The sequence below is a fragment of the Sphaeramia orbicularis genome, chromosome 14 (assembly GCF_902148855.1).
Source record: "Sphaeramia orbicularis chromosome 14, fSphaOr1.1, whole genome shotgun sequence".
Lineage (NCBI taxonomy): Eukaryota > Metazoa > Chordata > Actinopteri > Kurtiformes > Apogonidae > Sphaeramia > Sphaeramia orbicularis.
This window is the reverse complement of record NC_043970.1, coordinates 31,957,755-31,979,458: the sequence shown is the minus strand read 5'-3', so window position 1 is coordinate 31,979,458 and position 21,704 is coordinate 31,957,755. Positions and strand designations below refer to the sequence as shown.

At 38.1% G+C, this 21,704-nt stretch overlaps 2 protein-coding genes across 2 annotated transcripts in view; both read left to right on the top strand.

Moving 5' to 3' along the window:
- frem2a (FRAS1 related extracellular matrix 2a) overlaps positions 1–10,845 on the top strand; it is an 89,676-nt gene extending 78,831 nt beyond the window's left edge. Inside the window, 11 exon segments of the mRNA XM_030154434.1 lie at positions 2,238–2,541; positions 3,262–3,393; positions 3,793–4,124; positions 6,467–6,659; positions 6,764–6,889; positions 6,970–7,097; positions 7,429–7,563; positions 7,682–7,808; positions 8,586–8,773; positions 8,978–9,124; positions 9,385–10,845. Of these exon segments, the coding sequence (XP_030010294.1) occupies positions 2,238–2,541; positions 3,262–3,393; positions 3,793–4,124; positions 6,467–6,659; positions 6,764–6,889; positions 6,970–7,097; positions 7,429–7,563; positions 7,682–7,808; positions 8,586–8,773; positions 8,978–9,124; positions 9,385–9,933 (2,361 nt within the window). The 3' untranslated portion in view covers positions 9,934–10,845.
- A 4,740-nt stretch (positions 10,846–15,585) lies between these two features.
- Positions 15,586–21,479, top strand: trim47 (tripartite motif containing 47). Its single transcript, XM_030153778.1, has 8 exons — positions 15,586–15,814; positions 16,174–16,385; positions 17,140–17,185; positions 17,301–17,396; positions 17,551–17,775; positions 17,981–18,003; positions 18,099–18,220; positions 19,152–21,479. Exons 1-8 carry the CDS (start codon positions 15,632–15,634, stop codon positions 19,679–19,681), a joined length of 1,437 nt encoding a protein of 478 aa, XP_030009638.1. The 5' UTR covers positions 15,586–15,631; the 3' UTR covers positions 19,682–21,479.
- The last annotated feature ends 225 nt before the right edge of the window (positions 21,480–21,704 follow it).

Here is a 21,704-nt window from a genome sequence, read left to right as displayed (position 1 = left end):
AAAATCCCAAGTTTCCAACCCAAACTGAGTAATAAGGCTTACTGTGTGGGTATAGCCCTAATGACATGTTGTTGCAGCATGGCTTGAGCCACATCTCAGACTGCTATAACCTATTTATGTGGGTGTTGAAATAAAAATCGTGATTCCAAGGTCCAATCAAGGTTTCTGTAATGCAAAGGTGAGGTAAGAGGTGTATAATGTAGGAGTGCTGGTCTCTCAGTTCCAGAAGAAAAATATGTTAACAACTACTCCATGGATGATTGCCATTAGGTTCTGTGCAGGTAACAAGAATAAATCCTACAGACTCTGGTGAACACATGACTTTTATTATGAAGCTGCCATAAGTGCACAAGACACTTATGTTTTTATGTTAATTATGTTTTTATCTTACTGTTTTAGTCTGATCTTATTCAACAGGTTTCAGTCTCTTAACCTCTGTCTTATACAGTATTTCTTTTATGGTGTTTTTAACCCATAAAAACCCAAACATCCAATGTCGACCAAAACCATCTACTGATATAAAATGTTTTAAACCTGTTGATCCACTAATCCTAACAATACATGTAAATAATTGCTGTAAAATGCAGTTTGTCATCTTTTCATGGTCATCAGATATGACCCATTTGGGCGTTCAGAGGCCCCGTAGTTACCATGGAAACACTGATCTCCTACAAAATTGATTCACTAGTAAAAGCCATGGAGTTTAATCAGTGACAGTGGATGGACACACTTAGTTTATGTTCAGTTAGTGATAGATTTGCTTTAAAAGTCACTTTTTCTTGAGTTTTCTCTGTTTTTAATATAATACCCCTCAATTAAAGACCCTGGTGCTAAAAGTACTGAAGTAAAAAAAAAAAGTCTGTTAAAAATATTTATAGGGTGGACTTAGCTAATCAACTGCAACAGGTTTATATGCTCAACTTCAATCAATCAATCAAATTTTATTTATATTACACCAAATCATCACAAAAATTATCTCATGACACTTTACATGTAGAGCTGGTCGAAAGCAGACTCTCAAGCCAATAATACAACTTGAATTGTCCAAAAATGTTAATTCAGTACTTTTAGCACTAGGGTCTTCAATATTAATCTGAGCTTTTATGAGCATCTACATGATCAGTAAATTAAATATAGGAAAATACCAGTTAATAGAAGATAATATTACATCAAATGGTGATAAATCACTTCATAAAGGTTAAATATAGAGAAAAAATCATTAGTGAACTGTGACAAAAGAAGCACTGGGTCTTTATGGGTTAATTATTTGCTTTTTGAATTGCAGCATTCTTTGTGTAGTCCTTTAATGATTTTTATTCTCTGAATTTATGTTTTTTGTTGGGTCAAAACTGTGATGGAGGCTTTGACTCACAGATTGCACATATGGTTTATACGTGGGTACCAACCATGTCTGAACCATTTTTGTCTTGATAGTCTGTTTAAAAGATAAATGTGAAATGTTCTTGTCCCACTCTGGATCTGGATACTATACATCTATTTCTCCATCACTTTCATTTATGACCCGTTATTTCAGCATTCATTAGTTCAGTTATGAGCCATAACCAACTAAAAAGGTGCACAGTGCTAAAGTGCTGATGTTGCAGCTGATTTTGTTGGCTTTTCTCTAGAGTTTACAGGACCCATTTAGGACCCACATCCTGTGGGGATGTAGTGCACATTATTATTCCCCCAGGATACTTTTCTTTAGCCAAAGTTAAACTGTCCTTCAGGAGTAGAAGCTATTCTGTCCTTAAAAGACATATAACACAGTTTATTAGGCCACAGTCCGCGTGCTTTTATCCACAGGAGAATCTCTAAAGGCTTAGTAAGATACTTAAATGGATTTTCGTGCCGTGTTAAGTTTTCTGCTTCTCAGGTGACAGCTGTGTGTACCTGAGGCTCTGTGTGCTTCAGAGTGAGTGTTTATGTTTCCCTATGTTTTGGTCAGCTGCGTTGGTGGTTCCCTGCGGAGACAAAATGAAGTAGTCTAGTCTAAATTGAAGTGCTGCACCAGGAAGTGCAATGCCAAGAGGTTTAAAAGGAAACAAACAGAAATGTTTTTCATCTACCCTCCCAATCTGGATCTCTTCTTTAGTCTTTGCTTTCTAATCCCAAAGAATAAAATTTAAGTTAAAAAAAAAAAAAACATGACTAAGAAGACCTTGTGGATATCCCTGGCAACAACCACTCACTCTTTTGATCTTTTTCTTCTCCTCTTTCAATACTCCATCCCGCAGGCTTGTGACACAAAATACCCAGACTATGACAAGACAGGCTCTATCTGTGTCAGTGAGCACATCAACAACACCTTGACCCGCTACCGTTGGCTCATCAGCGCCCCGGCTGGCCCCGATGGCGTCACCAGTCCCATGAGGGAGGTGGACTTTGACACCTTCTTTACGTCCTCCAAGATGATCACATTGGACTCAGTCTACTTCCAGGCAGGCTCCAGGGTACAGTGCGCTGCGAGGGCTGTTAATTCTAATGGGGATGAAGGTTTAGAGCTCAGCAGCCCCATTGTCACTATCAGCCAGGAGGAAGGTGAGGACAGAGCAATGAACGTCCCTCTTTGTCTCTTACATTTCCTGTTTTCCCTTGAGAAAAGGAATGGTTATTTAGATCATGTCGCAATGACAATTTAAATAGCTTCGTTCAGCAGACTTCATCATTTCATGGCAATATTGCTTTGACATAACTGCTACACCTTGTATAGAAAGAAAAAAACATTAAAAGAAAAATCCACCTTTAATACTGAAAAGCATAATTGAAAATATAACCTAAATGGCCCTGTTTTTGTTATATTGAGTTAATTAACCATCAGTAATTGTATGTGTCTTTAATTATTCACTTAAGGCATCAAATAAATGTTAGCCCTTACACTGGAAGAATAGAAAAATCTTTGTAAACCATTCTAAAAGTAATTCCCTAGAATTGGAGAGCCAGACTTTAATTGACTGTTAATTAATGTTTAATTGCTTGACACACTTTTTAAAAATACAGTCCAGTAAGAAAAATCATGCTTACGCTGCTCTGTCCATGCAACAAGTTCATGCATGTTCTCCCTTAGATGGCAAAGTGTATTTTTAGAAATTTGACAGGAGATGCATGTATCACTAAAATGTGTGTATGTAAAACTTGTAATGAATGTAATGATTACAAATTCTAGAAAAGGTTGACTTTTCACCTAAATAATGCCTTATAGACCCATCCAGTTTGTCTTTGGCTCTCAACATCACCTTTCTTATCCTCTGTCATATAAAGGCATGTGTCAGCCTCGTAAGATGGGGACAGTCGGCGCTGAGCCTTTCTCTGCCAAGCTACGCTACACTGGAGCAGACGACCCGAAACACCCCAACCTCATCAAAGTGACTGTCACCATGCCTCACATAGATGGTAGGTAGAAGCTGGAGGCAGGACTCATACCACAGATGAAGTGAAGTGTAATGTAGTGTGTGTAATATTCACGTCTGGGGCTCCTCAGGAGCGTGACAGCCAGAATATAGATCTTACCATGTTGCATCGAACCCTGCTGTAAAAACCCTCCAGCACACATGCTACTTAACGTTCCCTTCTTGATTTTTAATCAGTTTGCTTCCACTTCGTCTCCTCTTGGTTTCATTTCTTACAGTTTTTTTCCCATTTCTTTGAAACATTTCAGTTCTTCTTTCAGCTATTTCTTTTCCTTTTGAAATGATCCGTATATGTATATCTCACTCACCCACACACACATACACACACACACACATACACACACACACACAGTCAGAATCATGACATCTGTCTACATTGCAGGCATGCTTCCTGTAATCTCTACCCGCCCTCTCATGAACTTTGACCTGACTCTCAGTCCTGACGGGACACGGGTCGGAAACCACCGCTGCTCCAACCTGCTTGACTACAATGAGGTCACCACAGGTCACGGGTTCATCACGGCTTCGATGCGCAACCCGGAGAGCATGGGTGACACTGCGCCCTATCAGTACAGCAACGGTCTTCGGGGCAACAGCACACTGCGTTTCTACAGGAACCTCAACCTGGAAGCCTGTCTGTGGGAATTCACCAGCTACTACCACATGTCTGAACTGCTCACAGACTGTGGAGGCACCATAGGCACTGATGGACAGGTGCGTGTGTGTGTTTGTTTTTGTGTGTTTCTGTGCACACTTATGTAAATTCCAATCTAGGCTTTGTATGTACATCTGTTTAGCTGTTAGCCTTTATATGTGTGTGTCCACCTGTGTGTGCGTTTGCGTCTGTATGTTCAGTCTATTTACAACCTTCTGATTGAGAGGGTTCCACAGACGGAGCGGCACCGTATCTGTTTGCCCGCGTTTATGTCTCAGTCACTGCATGTTTATGGGTGTGTTTTTGCCAGCTTTGTATCCCAGCATATCACTGACAACCTTTAGTGTCCAAGTACACACACACACACACACACACACACTCAGAGCACCGCCAACCTGACTGTCACTCCTCTAAATCTCACCACTGCTAACCACACAGGGCATTAAAGCTTTGATTAAAAGGAAAGCAGTGAAGTCATGAAATATCATTGCTTTATTTGGAGGTGTGTGGTTCTACAGCAGAAGTCACCATTACCCACCAGGCAGCTTTGATCAGTTTTTCCTTTCATGGGTTTTCTGATACGAACGTTGATTGCGGCTCACTAGAGAAGTCCAGCATCGCTGTCACATTTTGCTGTAGCGGTTGGCTGTCAATTAGATCCTAACAAGCCGCCAGTAGCACTGTGCTGTCGTTGCATCATTGCAGTGGATGTTGCAATTGTTTGTGTTGTATAGTACAGAGCTGCAGAATTCTCCTGGACCTTGTTGTTATTGTGGATTAGGAGGCAGACCCTTGCTCCCTAGCTCATGTCCTGCTGCTCTTTTGTGTTCCTCCCACCTTTGATCTAGGAACCTCTTGGTGCTGATAAGACTGTTGAATCTGTGTATATGAGAAGGAGACGGAGAACAAGATGGATAGAGAGAAATTAATTTACTCGTCCCCAGTCACAATGAAAACCACTTACACAGGCGGTTATATATGATACTCATCACCCACTCATGTCAAGACCTCAAGTCCACTTTGTTAAGGGAGATCACTGTCACTTGGGTTATGTTTCTGTTTATTCCAAAGAGAGCAAAAGAGATAAAGAGAGACAGTCACAGCCTAGCTGAGCCACTATCCATTAGTAAGGAATGATATGTGTTATTCAAACGTTGCGTCTTATTCTGAAGAGAAGATGCATTTCTAAAAGTTTCTGTAACACTGCTGAAATAGACATTATACTCTTGAATCTTAACATGAACATTTGTAATGAAGTCGTCTTCATAAAGACTTAGGAATAAAGTCATTTATTTTCTAATATTTTTCCTGGTTCTGTAATTTGAGTAACAATCATCTGTTTCTTTCCCAGACTCTTAACATAGAGTAACATTGATATTTTAAAACTCAATGAGATGCCTTATGCTGCAATATACATGTAATATATATATACATAGCAAAGTGTTAAGGAATGGTTGATCAGTGGAGAGAGCAATGAAGGGATTAGGATTCACAATCGTTTTTTATTGTACTGAAAAATCTTCTGGGGAATTGCTTTTCAAGTTTCCCTTGCTGGCTAATCTCCCATCCAGCATTCAGTTTGGTAATTGACTATGCAAATTAACACATGTTTTCAGTTCAAGCCAAACAAAGATAATTTTATGGACTGTAAATCAGTCTCTAAGACAAACTCTGGCTTTGTCAGACTTGCGTGGGCATATAGTTCATATCAAGTGACATATTCATAGAAATAATATGGGTGAGCAGAGACACCTAGTGGTTGCTAGTTTGGAAATACATTGCAAAAAAATTTTTTTTTGTTTTAAATCCACTATTAAGACTCATGTCATGTCATTTTCAAGTAAAAATAGCTAAGTATTTACCAGATAAAGATGTTTTATTTTGAAATTTTGATTTTCAACATTATAATGAAAATGTTTATAATTGTGTGATATTTTTCATTGAAATTATACATGCACTTCAATACTGTTTATAAAGCATGATCAAGTTTATTTAAATACACTGAAAACTAAGATGAAAACTAAAAGTCTCAGAAATAGCAGTTGAAACCCACATCACTGCCTACTGTGATCTCTTTTGTTCAGCTCATGAGGACTTTTGTTCATCTTTGACAACACTGAGTAGGAGTGAAAGAAGTTCAGGCACCTTGTGGAGGAGAACAGTATTTTCATCTGTTCTAGCCTCTCAGTGCCTATTACATCTTATCAACCTACCATCACATATTAATCTAAAAAGGATAATACAGGTTTCTGAAAACACGTCTTCGCTTATAGCTTTGACCTCAAAATGCCTTCAAATTACTAGAAAACATGTCAACATTCATTTTAATCAGATAAAGACATTCTCTTATATAGATTAAAATCCCAGTTTTTTCTCATTGCTAATGTAAATATCCTGACAGGTGCTGAATCTGGTCCAGTCCTACGTGACTCTGCGTGTACCTCTTCATGTGTCCTATGTGTTCCACTCTCCTGTGGGCACCGGAGGTTGGCAGCACTTCGACCTGCAGTCAGAACTACGTCTCACTTTTGTATATGACACAGCCATCCTATGGAAGGATGGTATTGGAAGCCCCCCACAGGCTGAGCTACAAGGTAATTTGACAAGCCAGTGAGTGAGAACACCATATTTTGTCATAATGGACTGAATATTATGCATGCATGCGTTTGAATCCAATATATGCGGTTGTTTTTGGCAGGTGCATTGTATCCTACCAGCATGCGCATTAATGACCAGGGACGTTTGGTGGTAAACTTCCGCACCAAGGCTCGTTTTAGGGGTCTGTTTGTGGAGTCACATTCTGGAGGCAGAATTAAAAGAGCAGGTGAGACAGACAGACAATACTGATAGAAATACACTCTGTACATTGTGTGTGATGTAAACTTTTCGCCATTTTTCATCTAGCTAATGCTATGTCATCCATGGTGATGAGCGTGGACCATCCTGGTCTGACCTTCAACCTCACCTTAGTGAGGAGTGAGCCCACCTACAACCAGCCAGTCCAGCAGTGGACCTTCACCTCCGACTTTGCTGTTAGTATGACTACATCAGATTCAGATTTATTTGTCGTTTCAGCATATAAAATACACTGAAATGAAACACTGTACTCAGGTCACAATTGTCAGCGGCATTTAGTGAAATACTAATAAAATACTGATAAAAAATAATTAAATACGGATTAAAAAAAACAATAAAAATGCCCCCCCCTCTTAAAAAGTTACACATAAATAACTAAGATTTATTACATGGAATTGTTTTGCACCTGTGAACGACACTGAAACTCAGCTGTATAAATCCACTGTATATACCAGAGCAGCAGCAGAAGGAAGCACAAACATGATTATTCCTTTCTGCATCATACAGGTGAGAGATTATTCTGGGACTTACACAGTGAAGCTGATCCCCTGTACAACAGCCCAGAATATGGAATACACTGTCCCACCAGTCTGCAGTCCAAGAGAACCAGTCACCTTTGACCTAGATATCAGATTCCAGCAAGTAAGTCTACAACTGGGTTTAATGACTTGAAGATCTAAAACTGGCATGCTTCTCTGTTCCAGTAAGGTTTTCTTTCTTGTTCCTCTTATTTTTCTGTGTCTCCTCAAACTCTCTGTAGGTGAGTGACCCAGTTGCAGTTGAATTCAGTCTGAACACTCAAATGTTCTTGCTGTCAAAGAAGAGCTTGTGGCTATCTGATGGCTCCATGGGTTTCGGTCAGGAGAGTGATGTAGCCTTTTCTGAGGGTGAGCTCCTGTCGCTGCAACAACAACTTCTTCAAGTTTTTCTTTCATTCTTTTTTTTTTTTTATTAATGGCACGTGAACTGTATTTCCTTGTTCCAACCATATCCCACCATAACTGTTTAAGTAATGGTCAGTGACAGTTTCTGTATTGTCAGTGCAGTTTAAAGCACTATATTACTGAATTTTTACTGAACATAACCCATGAGTAAACATCAGTGTATTTGCTACATTCTTTCATCAACACGTTTTCCTTCTGCTTCAAATGAAATGAAACCAGTGAGGGTGCAGGAGGTGGTGAAAGTATCTGTCAATACAGAGGCCGTGTTGGGCATGAGGATGCAAGACTCCCCCAGTAACTGGGAGGTCTGAGCTAACGGATGCTTGGATGGGCAGCTGCACTGACACGTTAACTACACAAAACCAATTTTTATACATTCTTTTCTGCTGCTTCGAAAGAAATGAATCCATTGCATGAAACCATCAATGCTTTTGTGTTTTCTGTACTTGGATTTGTATGTGATTTTGGGCATGTCCAACTGGGAGTAAAACCCCAGGACACGCTGGAGGGACCAGATCTCTCGGGTGACCTGGGAATGCCTCTTGGCCCCACGGAGGAGCTCGAGGAGGTGGTTGGGGGAGAGGGAAGTTGGGGCTTCACAGCATAGACTGCTAACCCCGCAATCTGGCCCTGGATAAGCAAAAAACGTTGCACGGATGGATGGTTAATAGTCATTAAATGTGAAGTTAGATTTAAGAATTTGTGTTCTTTTTGATTTAGGTGATACAATCTTCGGCCGTGTTATGGTGGACCCCGTGCAGAACCTGGGAGACTCTTTCTTCTGTAGCATAGAGAAAGTATTCCTCTGCACTGGTGCAGATGGATACGTACCAAAGTACAACCCCACCAAGTTTGAATTTGGCTGCCTGGCTGACTCTCCTTCACTGCTGTACAGGTTCAAGATTCTTGTAAGTATATGTAGGCTTTTAAAATAAATCTAATATTAATAATACATCACACTTATATAGCACTTTTTTGGACACTCAAAGACGCACTCTAGTATGTATGTAGTACTAAATGTAGTACTAAATCCAGTATGTTTGTAACATGCAAAAAACATTAGAGACTACACTGAGTTTGTTACTACTTTATGTTTTAATGCATCTCACCAGGACAAAGCACAGCCAGAGACCCAGGCACGTGTATTTGGGGATGTTGGATTTAACGCGGTGCTCGCAGTAGATGATCCGTCAGCTATGCCCCTCGTCAGACAGCCAGGATCTGATGGTTTCAGAGTGGACTCCACGGCCTTGTTCCAGGTATCCTAATGGCAGCTGTTGAAAGCAACTGAGATTCCAGCTTAAAAGGGATTTACAGTGCATGTATTCTAGTGGGATGTTTAGCTGCAAAAAAACAAACATCTACTTATCTGGAGTTAATTTAGCAACTAAATGCAAAATATGTTCCTTGTGAACTCTTATCTGACTTGGATTGTATTTCCTTTTATTCAAGATTTCAGTGTTTGTGTCTTTTGTGTCTGTTCACATGGAAAATAACTCAAATGTGGTGTTTTCCACAGGTCGCTGCAGGGCGTGAATGGTTCGTTCACACCATTTATACAGTGCGTTCCAAAGAGAATGCCAACAGAGGTATTGGAAAGCGCAGCCTTGAGTACCACTCCTTGGTTTCCGCAAGCGATGATGTTGACTTGGCTCCATCAAACAGCAGAAGTCTTCGCCCCAAGCGTTCTGCTGGCAACGAGGTCCCGGAGGTTGCTGAGGATATCGGAACAGAAAACAACCGTGGTACCAATATTATGCACATTGCTCTGGACCGCACAAAGCGACGGGCAGCAGGGTCAAATGAGCTGTTAGCAGACGGGCTGCAACCTAGTGAGCTGACTGCAGAGGAGGATGAGGAGGGTCTGGTGACTGTTGTGGGAGCACTGGTGGGGATGCTGCTCACAGTCCTTATTATTGTTACCGTTGTACTGGTCCTCAGATCCAGACAAAAGGATGGTAAAGAGGGATGGCGAGAGGGGGTGCAGGAGGTGGTGAAAGGATCTGTCAGTACAGAGCCCATGTTGGTGGTGAGGATGCAAGACTGCCACAACAGCTCAGAGGTCTGAGCAGCTGGATGTGTGGATGGACAGATGGACAAAACATAAAGAGCATGTGAAGCTTTTATAAAATTTTGCATTTTATTTTTCTTTTTTTACTGATATTACAATACTTTCATAACACAAAAAAAAAATTCAAAGTTTGATCACATGCATTATTGGGTGTGTATGTCTGTTATTTGGGGGATTTCTACAGTATTAAATCCCTTATGTACCCTGACCACTGCAACAGAAAACAGCACAACAGTCCCACATGCTGTTTTTACTCAACTCAACATTCCAACTTGTGCTGCTTGTAGCGTGATATTTCCTCTCTCACTTCTTGGCTTTATGGTATTACAGTGCCTGAAGCAGCCACTTTATGTCCCTTCAGGGCAGTCCCAGTGGCACATAGTACTTTTCTCATAAACTGCTAGTATCACACAGGCCATGACAGATTTAAGTGCCGCAGGTATATGCCAAGTAATGGGGATGACACGATGTCAACAAGTTCATCCTAACATGAAACTCTGACATCTTCAACTTACCCACGTCAGGCAAATCTACAAAAATTTTAACTATCCTGCAAGAGCACATAAATTATACTTATTTCACAGAATCACTTTAAGATCACACAATATGTAGAAATAACAGGCCAGTGCTTGTTTTTGGTGTGCAAAGTAAACCACAAAACTTCTATTGTCAGACTCAATCAGATGAATACCACCGCTGTCATAATGTGTGTTAAGCATTAACCAACCCAAGTCTTTAATCATTCATTTTGTCTCTGTTTTTATTTTTTGACTATATGACAAGGAATGTTTTATTGAGTGTTTCTGTTGCTGCTGAGTTGGGTTGTTTTTACAGTTTTATAGTATTATTTGTATTTTTGTAAACTCACTCACTAGGTGTGTTTCTATCCAGCTGTTTTTATCAAAAAAATAAGTGCAAAAGGTGGTAAATACAGTGGAAACAGAGCAGAGGAAACAGTTTCAACCAAATTATTATCATGTGTGCATATGTGGGCCAATAAAGAGAGTGCAACGCTCACCAATTTATTACAAGAAAGAAACAGAAATATAGGCATATTAGATTTTATTATATTTAATGAAATGTCTCTATGTATGAAGAGTTGCAGAAACAAATATTAGAGTTTGAAACAATGTTATAATATATGATCTAGATCCTCAGTTTTGGAGGAAAATCTCAAGCCAACTTTATTTTTTGTGTTAAAATACCTCTTATGTTTATCAGCCTCTACATCACAACCTCAGGCTTCGTGCTGTTTTATTAAATATTATATCTACACTGCAAAAACCAAAATCTAACCAAGTGTATTTTTCTCATTTCTAGTCAAAATATCTCATCACACTTAAAATAAGACATAATCACCTAAAGAGTAACTTGTAAGTGAGATATAAGAACTTATTTTTAGGCAATAGATCTTGAAAATCTTACCAAGATAATTTTCACTTGTCCCATTGGCAGATTTTTTTGCCAATCTTGAAATAAGATTTTCAAGATCTCTTGCCTAAAAATAAGTTCTTATATCTCACGTACAAGTTACTCTTTAGGTGATTATGTCTTATTTTAAGTGTGATGAGATATTTTGACTAGAAATGAGAAAAATACACTTGGTAAGATTGTAATTGGCAAACTTTTAGATGATTATGAAGAACCAACTCTAAAGTCTGCATAAACTTACTGAATTTTTTTGTTAAATTTCGGTACATTTGGATGGAAACCCGCCCACTCTTCTGTCTTTCATGTGTTTTCATTACGTCACTGGTTCTACAACAGCTTCAAGACCTCAAACGTATTGTTGCTTCACTGTGTGTTTCTGCAATGTTGTCATATTTATTCTAAACACATTGGGAATATTGCCTCATAAGTTTTGAAATCGACACTGATTATGGTACGTATTGTAAAGACACACATCTCAGGATTTATTTCTTTTACACAGTATGGACTGTATGTGTCAACACAATTACTGGTGTTGACTGAGGGGGATCTGTGCAGAGCTACTGACAACTTATGTGTTACACTGCAAAAAAAGTGAGGTGCTGTGAACATGCAGATGCTGTATCCACATCAAATGATTTGAGCCTTGTTTTTCGCACATTATCATTTGGTGGGATTTTATGTTATCTGGTTTCTTCCTTCTGAACAAGGGATGCAAACAAAGTAGTTGAGATCAATATGTCCTCATGAAGATATTTTTTTGAGACGTGGATACAAGTCTCTTACCGCTATCATTTTGTCAATGCCACTGGTGAAATTTCTTGTTTACATGTGCTGTTAATCCTGTGTCTTATTCTGCAATGGGTATTCAACATACTGATATCAGTGTTTTTAAATATTTGTCTTATTATGGTGTTGTTAGTCATCATTGTACAATTATTTCCATTTTTTATCAGGGCTGGCGAAAATGATTAATCTGAGAATCTGCCAGGATGTCTATCAGTGAGAGGTGTTTGTGCTAAATGCCCAGCTGTGATTATCTTGCCTTGACAAATCTGGAAATGCCACCATATCTGACATTGAATGCACTTTTTGAGTCACATCCTTCACATGCCAATCCAAGCTATGCAATGTAACGTATACTCCACAGCCAGTTCTCCCAATGTATATGACAATTTTAGCACAAACAATCAAACTTGATATTCACTTTGTGTCTTTTTATGAATGGGTTTTTATGTATATGTATTGAAGAATAAATATTGAATCTTACCGATAGGCTGCTGTTGCTGTTAATTTAACATAAGATAGACTTCATTGTCCCCGTAGGAAATTTGGTTTGGACTTCACAGTGTCTGCAGGAAGAAATGGTATATAACCACAATAAAAACAACAATATGAACATCCTTCAATTGCACATATGCAAAATTCACACAATTTACAATAATGCAGTGATGGACAGGAATAAATAATATAAGCATGTAATGTACACATCCCACCTTAGATGCTATTAAAGGTTTTAAGTGTGGTATTTAAGGGCTGAGAACGGGGGAGAAGGACAATCTGCCTGAGGGAAGAAGCTGGTATTTAAGCCCTAGTTCAGTTCAGTTTATGTCAGTTCAGTTCAGTTAGTTTATTTCAGTCTCTACTGATTTGTATTCCAGAATTCATACAAACAATCGAACAACAAGACACAATCACATCGAGATATCTGATAATATTGACTGAAAAGCTGTGGCCTACAGCTATTGCTTATGCACCAACTGTTTGTACAGCTCTATATGTATATCTATAGAAAATAAAAAATAAACATGAGGAAAAAAGTGTTTTATACAGAAAAAAAATACTATACTTTTACATTTGCCTAATACCTATTTTAGTTAATTTTCTAGTTATCTATAGAAAATCAGATAATTATATGTGTTTACCACCTTTTTTATAAACTATTTTTAGTGAAAAAATTGAATCACATTTTGTCAATTCCTTGTCAAAGTTATTTGACCTTTAACAGATATGCATCTATTCTCTAAATACTGTTTGGATGTAAATTATTTTGTGCATTATACATTATCTGTGTAGTTTTAAAGTGGAACAAGTTATGACATTTTAATGCATGTAAGTTAGTAAATATTGTACTGGAGCTTATTAATCAGATATTTTCCATCTCTTATTGTTATAAACATTGGGTTGGTGGAGGTTTTGTGTGTGGTACTGCAGATTCTTTGATTTGACATAACACTGATATTATTTTAAACATTTATATTTTAATATTATTTATGTGATTATTTATTTCCAACATAATTTAGGATCAGTTGCCATGCCCAAAAATTTAATTTCATACACCCTTTCCATCATATTTTTACCTTGAGTGTGCAGATAAGGAAGGTGAGTTGGAGCTGAAATTATCCTTTTTGCCTGTCTGATTATACACTGTAGAAAATGTCTTGAATCCTGGAGTGTTGATGGATTCCCATAGCCTTCATGGTTGTCTGAAGTAATGTATGAATTGGGGCCCTGGACTGAACTGTCAAGTCACCAAACCATGCAGAGATCCCACAGTGCAGGAGACTCTCCACTTTAAACAATATTTAACTGCAAAGTTGAGTGTAAAGACTCAAAAATGACATAATTTGGGTTTGAGTGCTCCGAGATGTGACTTTAAAATCCAATATTTTGGCATGTTTGGGAGAAGAAATCATAGCATGTTGTAATTCAATCAATCTGTGAGGAAACAAGACTTGTGCACCTCCTCCTGGGTCTGTTTTCTGGCTTTAGAAAATCTAACCCCAAATGAAAGGTTAAAGCTGGCATACAGTCTGCAGGGCATCTAAAACTTCAAATAAAATACAATATAATATTCATTTATAATATAAATTTATAGTAACTTCATTTATGAAAATCACATTTTTGTGCCTAAAGAAGTTTATGTCTCTCCATAGTATGAGTGTATTTGACACTGCACAAAAAATAATCAGTGTTGCTGCTAATAATTGTCATATAAAAGGATGTGATAATTCAGAAAGAAAAATATACTTTGCATGCAGTATATTGCAAATAATATTTCTAATACAGTAATATGTATAATATTTAATACAGGGGTGTCAAACTAATTTTCTTCCGGGGGCCACATTAAGCCCAATTTAATCTGAAGTGGGCCAGACCAGTCAAATAATAGCATGATAGCCAATAAATAATGACACCTCCAAATTGTTTTAGTGCAAAAAAAATGTCATTCAATTATGCCAATATTTACGTTTACTAACTATCCAGACAAAAAGGATGTGAATAACCTGAAAAACATGAAATTTGTTTAAAAAAATAAATAAATAAATAAATAAATAAATAAATAAGTAAAAAAATAAATAAATAAAAAAAAAAAAAAAAAAAAAAATATATATATATATATATATATATATATATATATACATATATATATATATATATATATATATATATATATATATATACACACACACACACACACACACACACACATATATGTACAATCTTATCAGTGTTTCTCCTTGACTTATCATTTCTACATATGCATTACAGATCAGATCTACAAAGGCACAAAATATTTAGTAACAGGCAGAATATTGTTAAAATTGCACTTAATTTTCTTTAGACATTTCAGGTTGTTCATATTTGTACAAGTTATTCACATTTTATTGTTAAAGGATAGTTTCTTAATGTAAATATTTTCATAATTTAGTGTTTTTTGCACTAAATCAAAGAGAAAAAAATTGGTGATGTCATTATTTATGGGTTATTATGATATTATTTTTGAGTTTGATGCCCTAACTTGCACTTTGCAAATTCATTCTGCGGGCCAGATTGGAACCTTTGGTGGGCTGGTTCTGGCCCCCGGGCCGCATGTTTGACACCTATGATTTAATACATTATAATATTTTCATCCTAAAAAACATGATAGAATCATGACATAAAACCTGGCATTTAAAGGGTAAAAATCTTTTTAAATGTATGAATATTTGACATCAATAATTAGTTTGCATATAGGTGAAAAACTAGCTCAATGAATTAAGAATATTAATGTTTAGCCTAATGTTTTCATAGCTTTTCCAACTGATAACTGAAGAGAGAGAGAGAGAGAGAGAGAGAGAGAGAGAGAGAGAGAGAGAGCGTGCATGTGGAGGAGGGATCTGATTGGTCGACAGGGAAATGACGCAGCTGAAATGTGCCCACTTCCTTCCTTCGTCGTCCTTCACTTCCTGCGGTGGCAGTGTTGTGCTGCTGTTGGGTTGGAAACATGGCAACGGCTGGAGCCGCTGGAGACGACCTGAGGAAGGAGCTCACATGTGCGATTTGCCTGGACTTCTTCAAAGACCCTGTCATTCTGAAATGCGGACACAATTTCTGCCGCTTTTGCATCTGCATGCACTGGGATGAAAATGGCGGAGACTACGGCTATCAGTGCCCACAATGCAGAACGGTTGGTTTCAAAGCGCAACCTTATTTCAGCATCTTATATGTATTCACTTCAGTGTCTTTTTTATTTTTGAGGATTTCTAACTTCTAAGTAAAGCTGCCTGACCCTTGATGTTTAGAAAAAAAAAAAATGTTAACTACGCATTATGCTACGCAGGTACCGCTGCTATGATAGCTAGCACATTAGCTGACTTTTGGTAAATAATTCGACAGCATTTAAGTTTCCAAACAAAGCCAACAAACTATTGTCTTGTTTGGGTCACACCAGGTAAAACTAAAAATGTTCATATACAGACTCACGGACTGATTTATTTATTTTTTGCTCAGTTATTATTTCCTCAGTTTGTGTCTTTGTTCCTTCAGGTGTTCAACAAAAGGACGTTCACGAAAAACTATCTGGTGCAGAACCTGGTGGCCAAACTGGACGACCTGGACTGCCTTGGCTCTTGTGCTACACCCTCTAAACCTGCTAAAACGGATGGAAAATGTGAGCAACACGGAGAAGAGCTGAAACTGTACTGCCAGACTGACAAGAGGCCCATCTGTGTAGTCTGCAGAGAATCTAGAGCACACAGGTTTGCATTCTAGTCAAAAAAAAAACATTTTTGTTCTTGTTATTATTGCTTTGTAGTTTTGTGCTCGCCTATGTAAAATAATTTTCTACATATTGTTTTGACTTCTTGCGTGTAATATAAGATTTGGTTGTATATGCATTCACTAGGAAACTGCAAATATTTATTGGTTGCAAGTTAAATGTAAGTATGTCTTTCTTTTAGGTCAAAGTAAGCATATTATGATGACTGGGTTTTGTAATTTAAGTGAAATGCCTTCTTTAAGTGTTGGCAAATGCATAATTGAGAACAAGAGACAGAGAAAGTCCTTGACTTCTACAAGTAACTCTGTCTGGGAGTAAAGGGAGAATTGTAACCGTATCATTGGATTTAGAAAACACAGTCAAGGTCACATTACTGCACTCAACCCAAATAACAGAGGCAACTATGGTTACAATTCTCTAGCATGATTTTTGCTCCTTAAGGAACTCTGAAAGTATAAGAAAACAAAGTATTATGACAACAAATCAGCTTGGCCATTTACCAGAAATGAACTAGAAATGATGTACTTGTTAAACAAAGTTAATAGCCTGAATTCAAAATAAACATTAATTGCAAAAATAATTGATCTGTGTGAAAATTCCTTCAGTGATTCTTTTTAATCGTACAAGTGTAAACCCAATCCATTTTCATAAATCCCATCTTAATAAATCACTCCATTATGTTGTGGCATAGTGTCTTTGCGGAGCAGTGACTGAGATTTACTTCATTGTTTCAGGCACCATGAGGTGGCACCAGTGCCAGAAGTTATAAATGACATGAAGGTAAGCCCACATGTACAATATGTGCCCATTTTTTATCCATTGTTTAGTCTATCTTCTTATTGCTTTTATTATTCAGTGTCTGGAATTCTTGTGTTAATGTCTCTGTTTCCCACAGATGGAATTGAAACTCAGACTAATGGAGCTCAACTGGCAAAAATCTCAGTGTGTAAAAGTGATAACCGCAGATGAACGCACCAAAAGTGAAGTGAGGGTAAGTCATCAACTTGAAAGCGTAATTCAGCCATTTGTTGACTTTGCTTAACTTTACGTTTGATTAATGCATCGCTCACAGTTGAATCTTTGTGTAAGAACTGATTTGATCCATTATATTTTTGGTAATCATGATTTATTCCTTTTTCCACCAGTTGAAGAAACAGAGACTGAAGGAAAAGATTGAGGCAGATGTTGGTGCCTTAGTCCAGTTTTTACTTGATGAGAGAGACTCTCTGCTGGAGAGCCTCGATGCTGAGGAAGTGGCCACCATGGCCGTCATAGATGACAACTTGAAGACTGTGGAGGTGGAAGCAGCAGCTGTAGACAAAGCTATAGCTGATATCCATACCCATATCACTGGAAAAACTAGTTTTGAGGTCAGTCTCAGTATATTACTCTTTACCTAAACTAAGTCACAATGTTTTTACTCTAGCTTTAAAGTGAAGATGAATAAGATTCTCTGATCACATTGTGAATATCATGAACCAGAAGTATGAAGTGAATGGTGTTGCTCGTCCTTGAAACATGATATCAGTGAGGGTTTTATTTTTGTCCTAAAATGTGGAATGTTGTCTTTCACAGAGCCTTGCTGAAACATTCAATGAGTAAGTGCCTTTTGATACATAAGCAAAGTTATTTATGTAAAACTGTCACAAATTCTAACAGTTCTAATGTTATTTTATTTATTCTTCTTTTACAGAGCTATACACTGCAAACCTTTCACATCTTTTGAGCCAGTTAATTGTCAGACTGAGTTCACAGACTTCTCAGGGCCCTTCCAGCTTATCATGTGGAAGAAAATGATGCATGTTTTGCATACCAGTATGTATCCTGCACACACTAATACACACAACTTATTTTTACATGAAGAAATGTAGAAGACTTGAATCTTATTTCCATTCCAGTTTTGTACTGTGTGTTATAATGTAGTTATAAATTGCATTTAGATTGCCATTGTTTTATTTTAGTCTACCAGTCTATGGAGAGTTAAAGTGGAAAGGGGTTCCTCTAAGTTATAGGCTGGAGGTACTGTCGGCCAAATTACTTGAAGCATGTTGAATTTATGAGAATTAAATTAATCATGGATTGAATCACTAGTCTTATTTGGACTATAGGTGTGGTAACATGGACAGGAGAATGTTTTTTTACAAATACTCTATTTAGACTACTGAGTCGTATAGGATATGTTATACTAACAATGTATATTATGGTTAAGGGCAACAGCGACTAATGTGTGAGAATTCACATTGGAATGTGTGTGTGTAAATTTACGACTGCCATCTGGTACGTCTCATCTGTAGAAGTTGAGAGGGAGGAAGCGAGATGGAAGATGGTGCTTGTTGGTATATAGAAGAAGAGAACATGAAAGATGACTAACTCTTATCAGGGTTTGTACGGGTGCTTGAAATCCTTGAAAATGCTTGCATTTCAATGTTGTGTTTTCAAGGTTTGGAAAGTGCTTGAATTTTAGTTTAATTGCTTGAAAGTGCTTGCAATTCTAACACTGTGATTGAAAAATATGTATGAACCCTGTCTTATGTATTTATTACTAGAGGCTTCTTGATTCTAGAGAATCCACACAGACAAGGGGAGAACATGCAAACCCCACACTGAAAGGATGAGTTAGATTTCATTGCAAAGTTAATATAAGCTGGAAATACAAGAAGTTGATTGTTTGTGATTGGCTGCTCGGACAGTTTTCCGGAGTCTTTTTTTTTTTTTTATTATTAAACAGCTTTTTCTTTCTGTGTAGTGCCCCAGAACCTCACCCTGGATCCAGACACAGCTCACCTAAACTTACTCATCTCAGACTTTGACACGAAAGTGGAGGAGGGCCGTGTCCGCAACCAGGAACCAGACCTGCCGGCTCGTTTCACACGCTTCTGTGGTGTCCTTGCCACTGCTCAGTATGCTAGTGGCCAGCACTACTGGGAGGTGGACGTGAAGGACAAAGGCGTATGGTACCTGGGAGTCACCACCGAGTGCAGCAACAGGAAGGGCTTTGTCAGCCTCACCCCTTCTGCAGGGTACTGGAGCCTGTGTCTGCAGGACCGGCTGTACGCCAACGGGGAGGACGGGCGCATTCCGGTCGCTGATTACTGGAACTCACCCCGGGTTGGTGTGTATCTTGACTACGACAACGGCCGACTTAGTTTCTATGATGCGGTCACAATGAAAAGACTGTACATGTTTGACACCTGCTTTGAGGAGCCGGTCTACCCTTTCTTTAGCCCAGGGAAAAATGATCCAGGCAGCAGGCTGCAGATATGCCACTATTACTAAGAGATTCAATGAGCTTATAAAAAAGAGCTGAGGGTTACGCACCTGTTTATCAGTGGGCAGTTTTATATCACATGCATGAGGCTGGAGTGACAGGGTTGTATTGACCCTTAGAGCCATGGCATTTAACTGGTTTGAAAAGAAAAAGGTTTCATAAGAATTACCAGGTGTTTAAACTCACTGTCAATGAAGAGTTTAGTTTCTCTCATTTTGGAGCTTGGAAATGTTACATTTGGTATTTGTCTACGCAGACACACACACTGTAGGCTCATGTCCCGTGATGACTGTGGCTGGACGTTGGAAAGGTGCTTTGCTGCTGTCTATCACTGTGGCTGCTGGATGCAGATGCTCTTGTTGGAGCATTATACAGCTTCTGTCCCATTAGCAATGCCAAACATATATGAACTGATTGGCCAAGTTTATTCGGGCAGTACCAGTGTAGTTGCCTTGTCAGTAGGAACATAAGGGGCATAGTTATCACATTGATAGTTGCTGAAGGCCAAGATTTTCCCATGTGAATCCTAGACTGAACAGCCCACCAGTGCTGACACTTATCTGAACTGTTTCTCAGATTTCCCTGCATTTCATTTGAGCTCTGTATTTAGCCTTTCAGTAACCAGTCTTTCAGATTGTATCTCTACAGGTTACTTTATTTTTAATAAGCTTTGTGTAACATGTTTTGCTTTGTATGATGAGCATTTTTTGACTGTTTTTCTCAGTCAATTTTTGCTGCTTCTTTGTGGGCGGTGATACTGAAGGCGCAGTCCTGCCAGTGTGTTTTGTTGGATATGTGGAGTGTCTTATATCTTATTAGTCTGCCATGTAACTGTAAGCATACCCCTGGAGCTGCAAATGAGCAGGTAGAAGGCACAGCCAATGGCTTTTAGGTATGCAACATAAAATTAGATTGCTGTATAGACAGTCCTGTCCAGCGATGTCATCACTTATCAGGTTCAGTCCTCAGTGTTTGAACCTGTGAACGTTTTACTTAAGCCATTCCATTAACAGCTTGAATTCATTGCCAATCATCTCATTGACTTGATTTGAACATTGTCTTCAAGGTTTAATCATTTTGCTCAGCATTTTCTGATTTGATTATTTTATATTATCCAGCTTTTAACTCATTTAACACTGACATTTAACATGTTAATTCTTAATAGGGCTCACCCAACTTATGTGAATGTGTTCCCCCTTTTTTGTACATGAAATGCTTTAATTTGAATTATATATGAACATGGTTATTGACTTATTTTTCTTATTTTTAAATCTGAAATTTTAACTCAAATATATTTACTAGCATTTTGTGTTTCTCTCTGTGAAGGCGTCATTCTACAGATGCATAGGTTGCCAACATTGGTTGCATCAAATAGATATGTATTTTTTTGCAAGTGGATTACAAAACTTAACTTCACTGATGAGCTCATCAGATTCCTTAACCGTTTTCAATCTGCCAATCTGAAGGTAAATTTGTCTTTTTTTTTCATTGATATATAACTGATTTGAAGTCTGTTTTCACACATATATTGCCCCTTGTATTTAGCGTTGCTATTTTGAGACCATTTTTGTGACAGTGGTATCTTAAAATTGAAATTGTCACTACTTCACCTGATGTGTTTTGTGTCTCAGAATATATTAAAAGAGGGGAAAAAAAGATTGTGTTTTTCTTAAAATCTGTATCAGACCTCCACTTCCCACTGCTCTACATGTCTAATTCATCTTTTAAAGCCAAAGAAGGTACGTTAAGAGTTTAGTTTTATTCTGTGGCTCTCAGGATTAGAGAAATTTCTGGAGGAAGTGTTCTGAAGGTGGTCTAAAATAAACACTTTCTCTTTCATTTTTCTTGTTGAACGTCCACAATTAACCTTCTGTGACGATTTGGTTGCTGATTCAGTTTTTGTCCTGCCAGAACATTCAAGGGGGAGGTGAGAAAACAGTTCTCTCTCCTCTGGTGGTGACTCAGTAGTGACTTTACTGTCTCTTTACAAACATACTATTAATAAAGAGCTGCATAAAAGGATGGCTATAC

Excerpts from the sequence above, each read along its gene's own strand:
- trim47 (XM_030153778.1), top strand. The coding sequence starts at position 15,632 with ATGGCAACGGCTGGAGCCGCTGGAGACGACCTGAGGAAGGAGCTCACA. Across the intron at positions 17,186-17,300 it reads AAGTTATAAATGACATGAAG|ATGGAATTGAAACTCAGACT; the intron begins GTAAGCCCACAT and ends TGTTTCCCACAG. Across the intron at positions 18,221-19,151 it reads GATGCATGTTTTGCATACCA|TGCCCCAGAACCTCACCCTG; the intron begins GTATGTATCCTG and ends CTTTCTGTGTAG.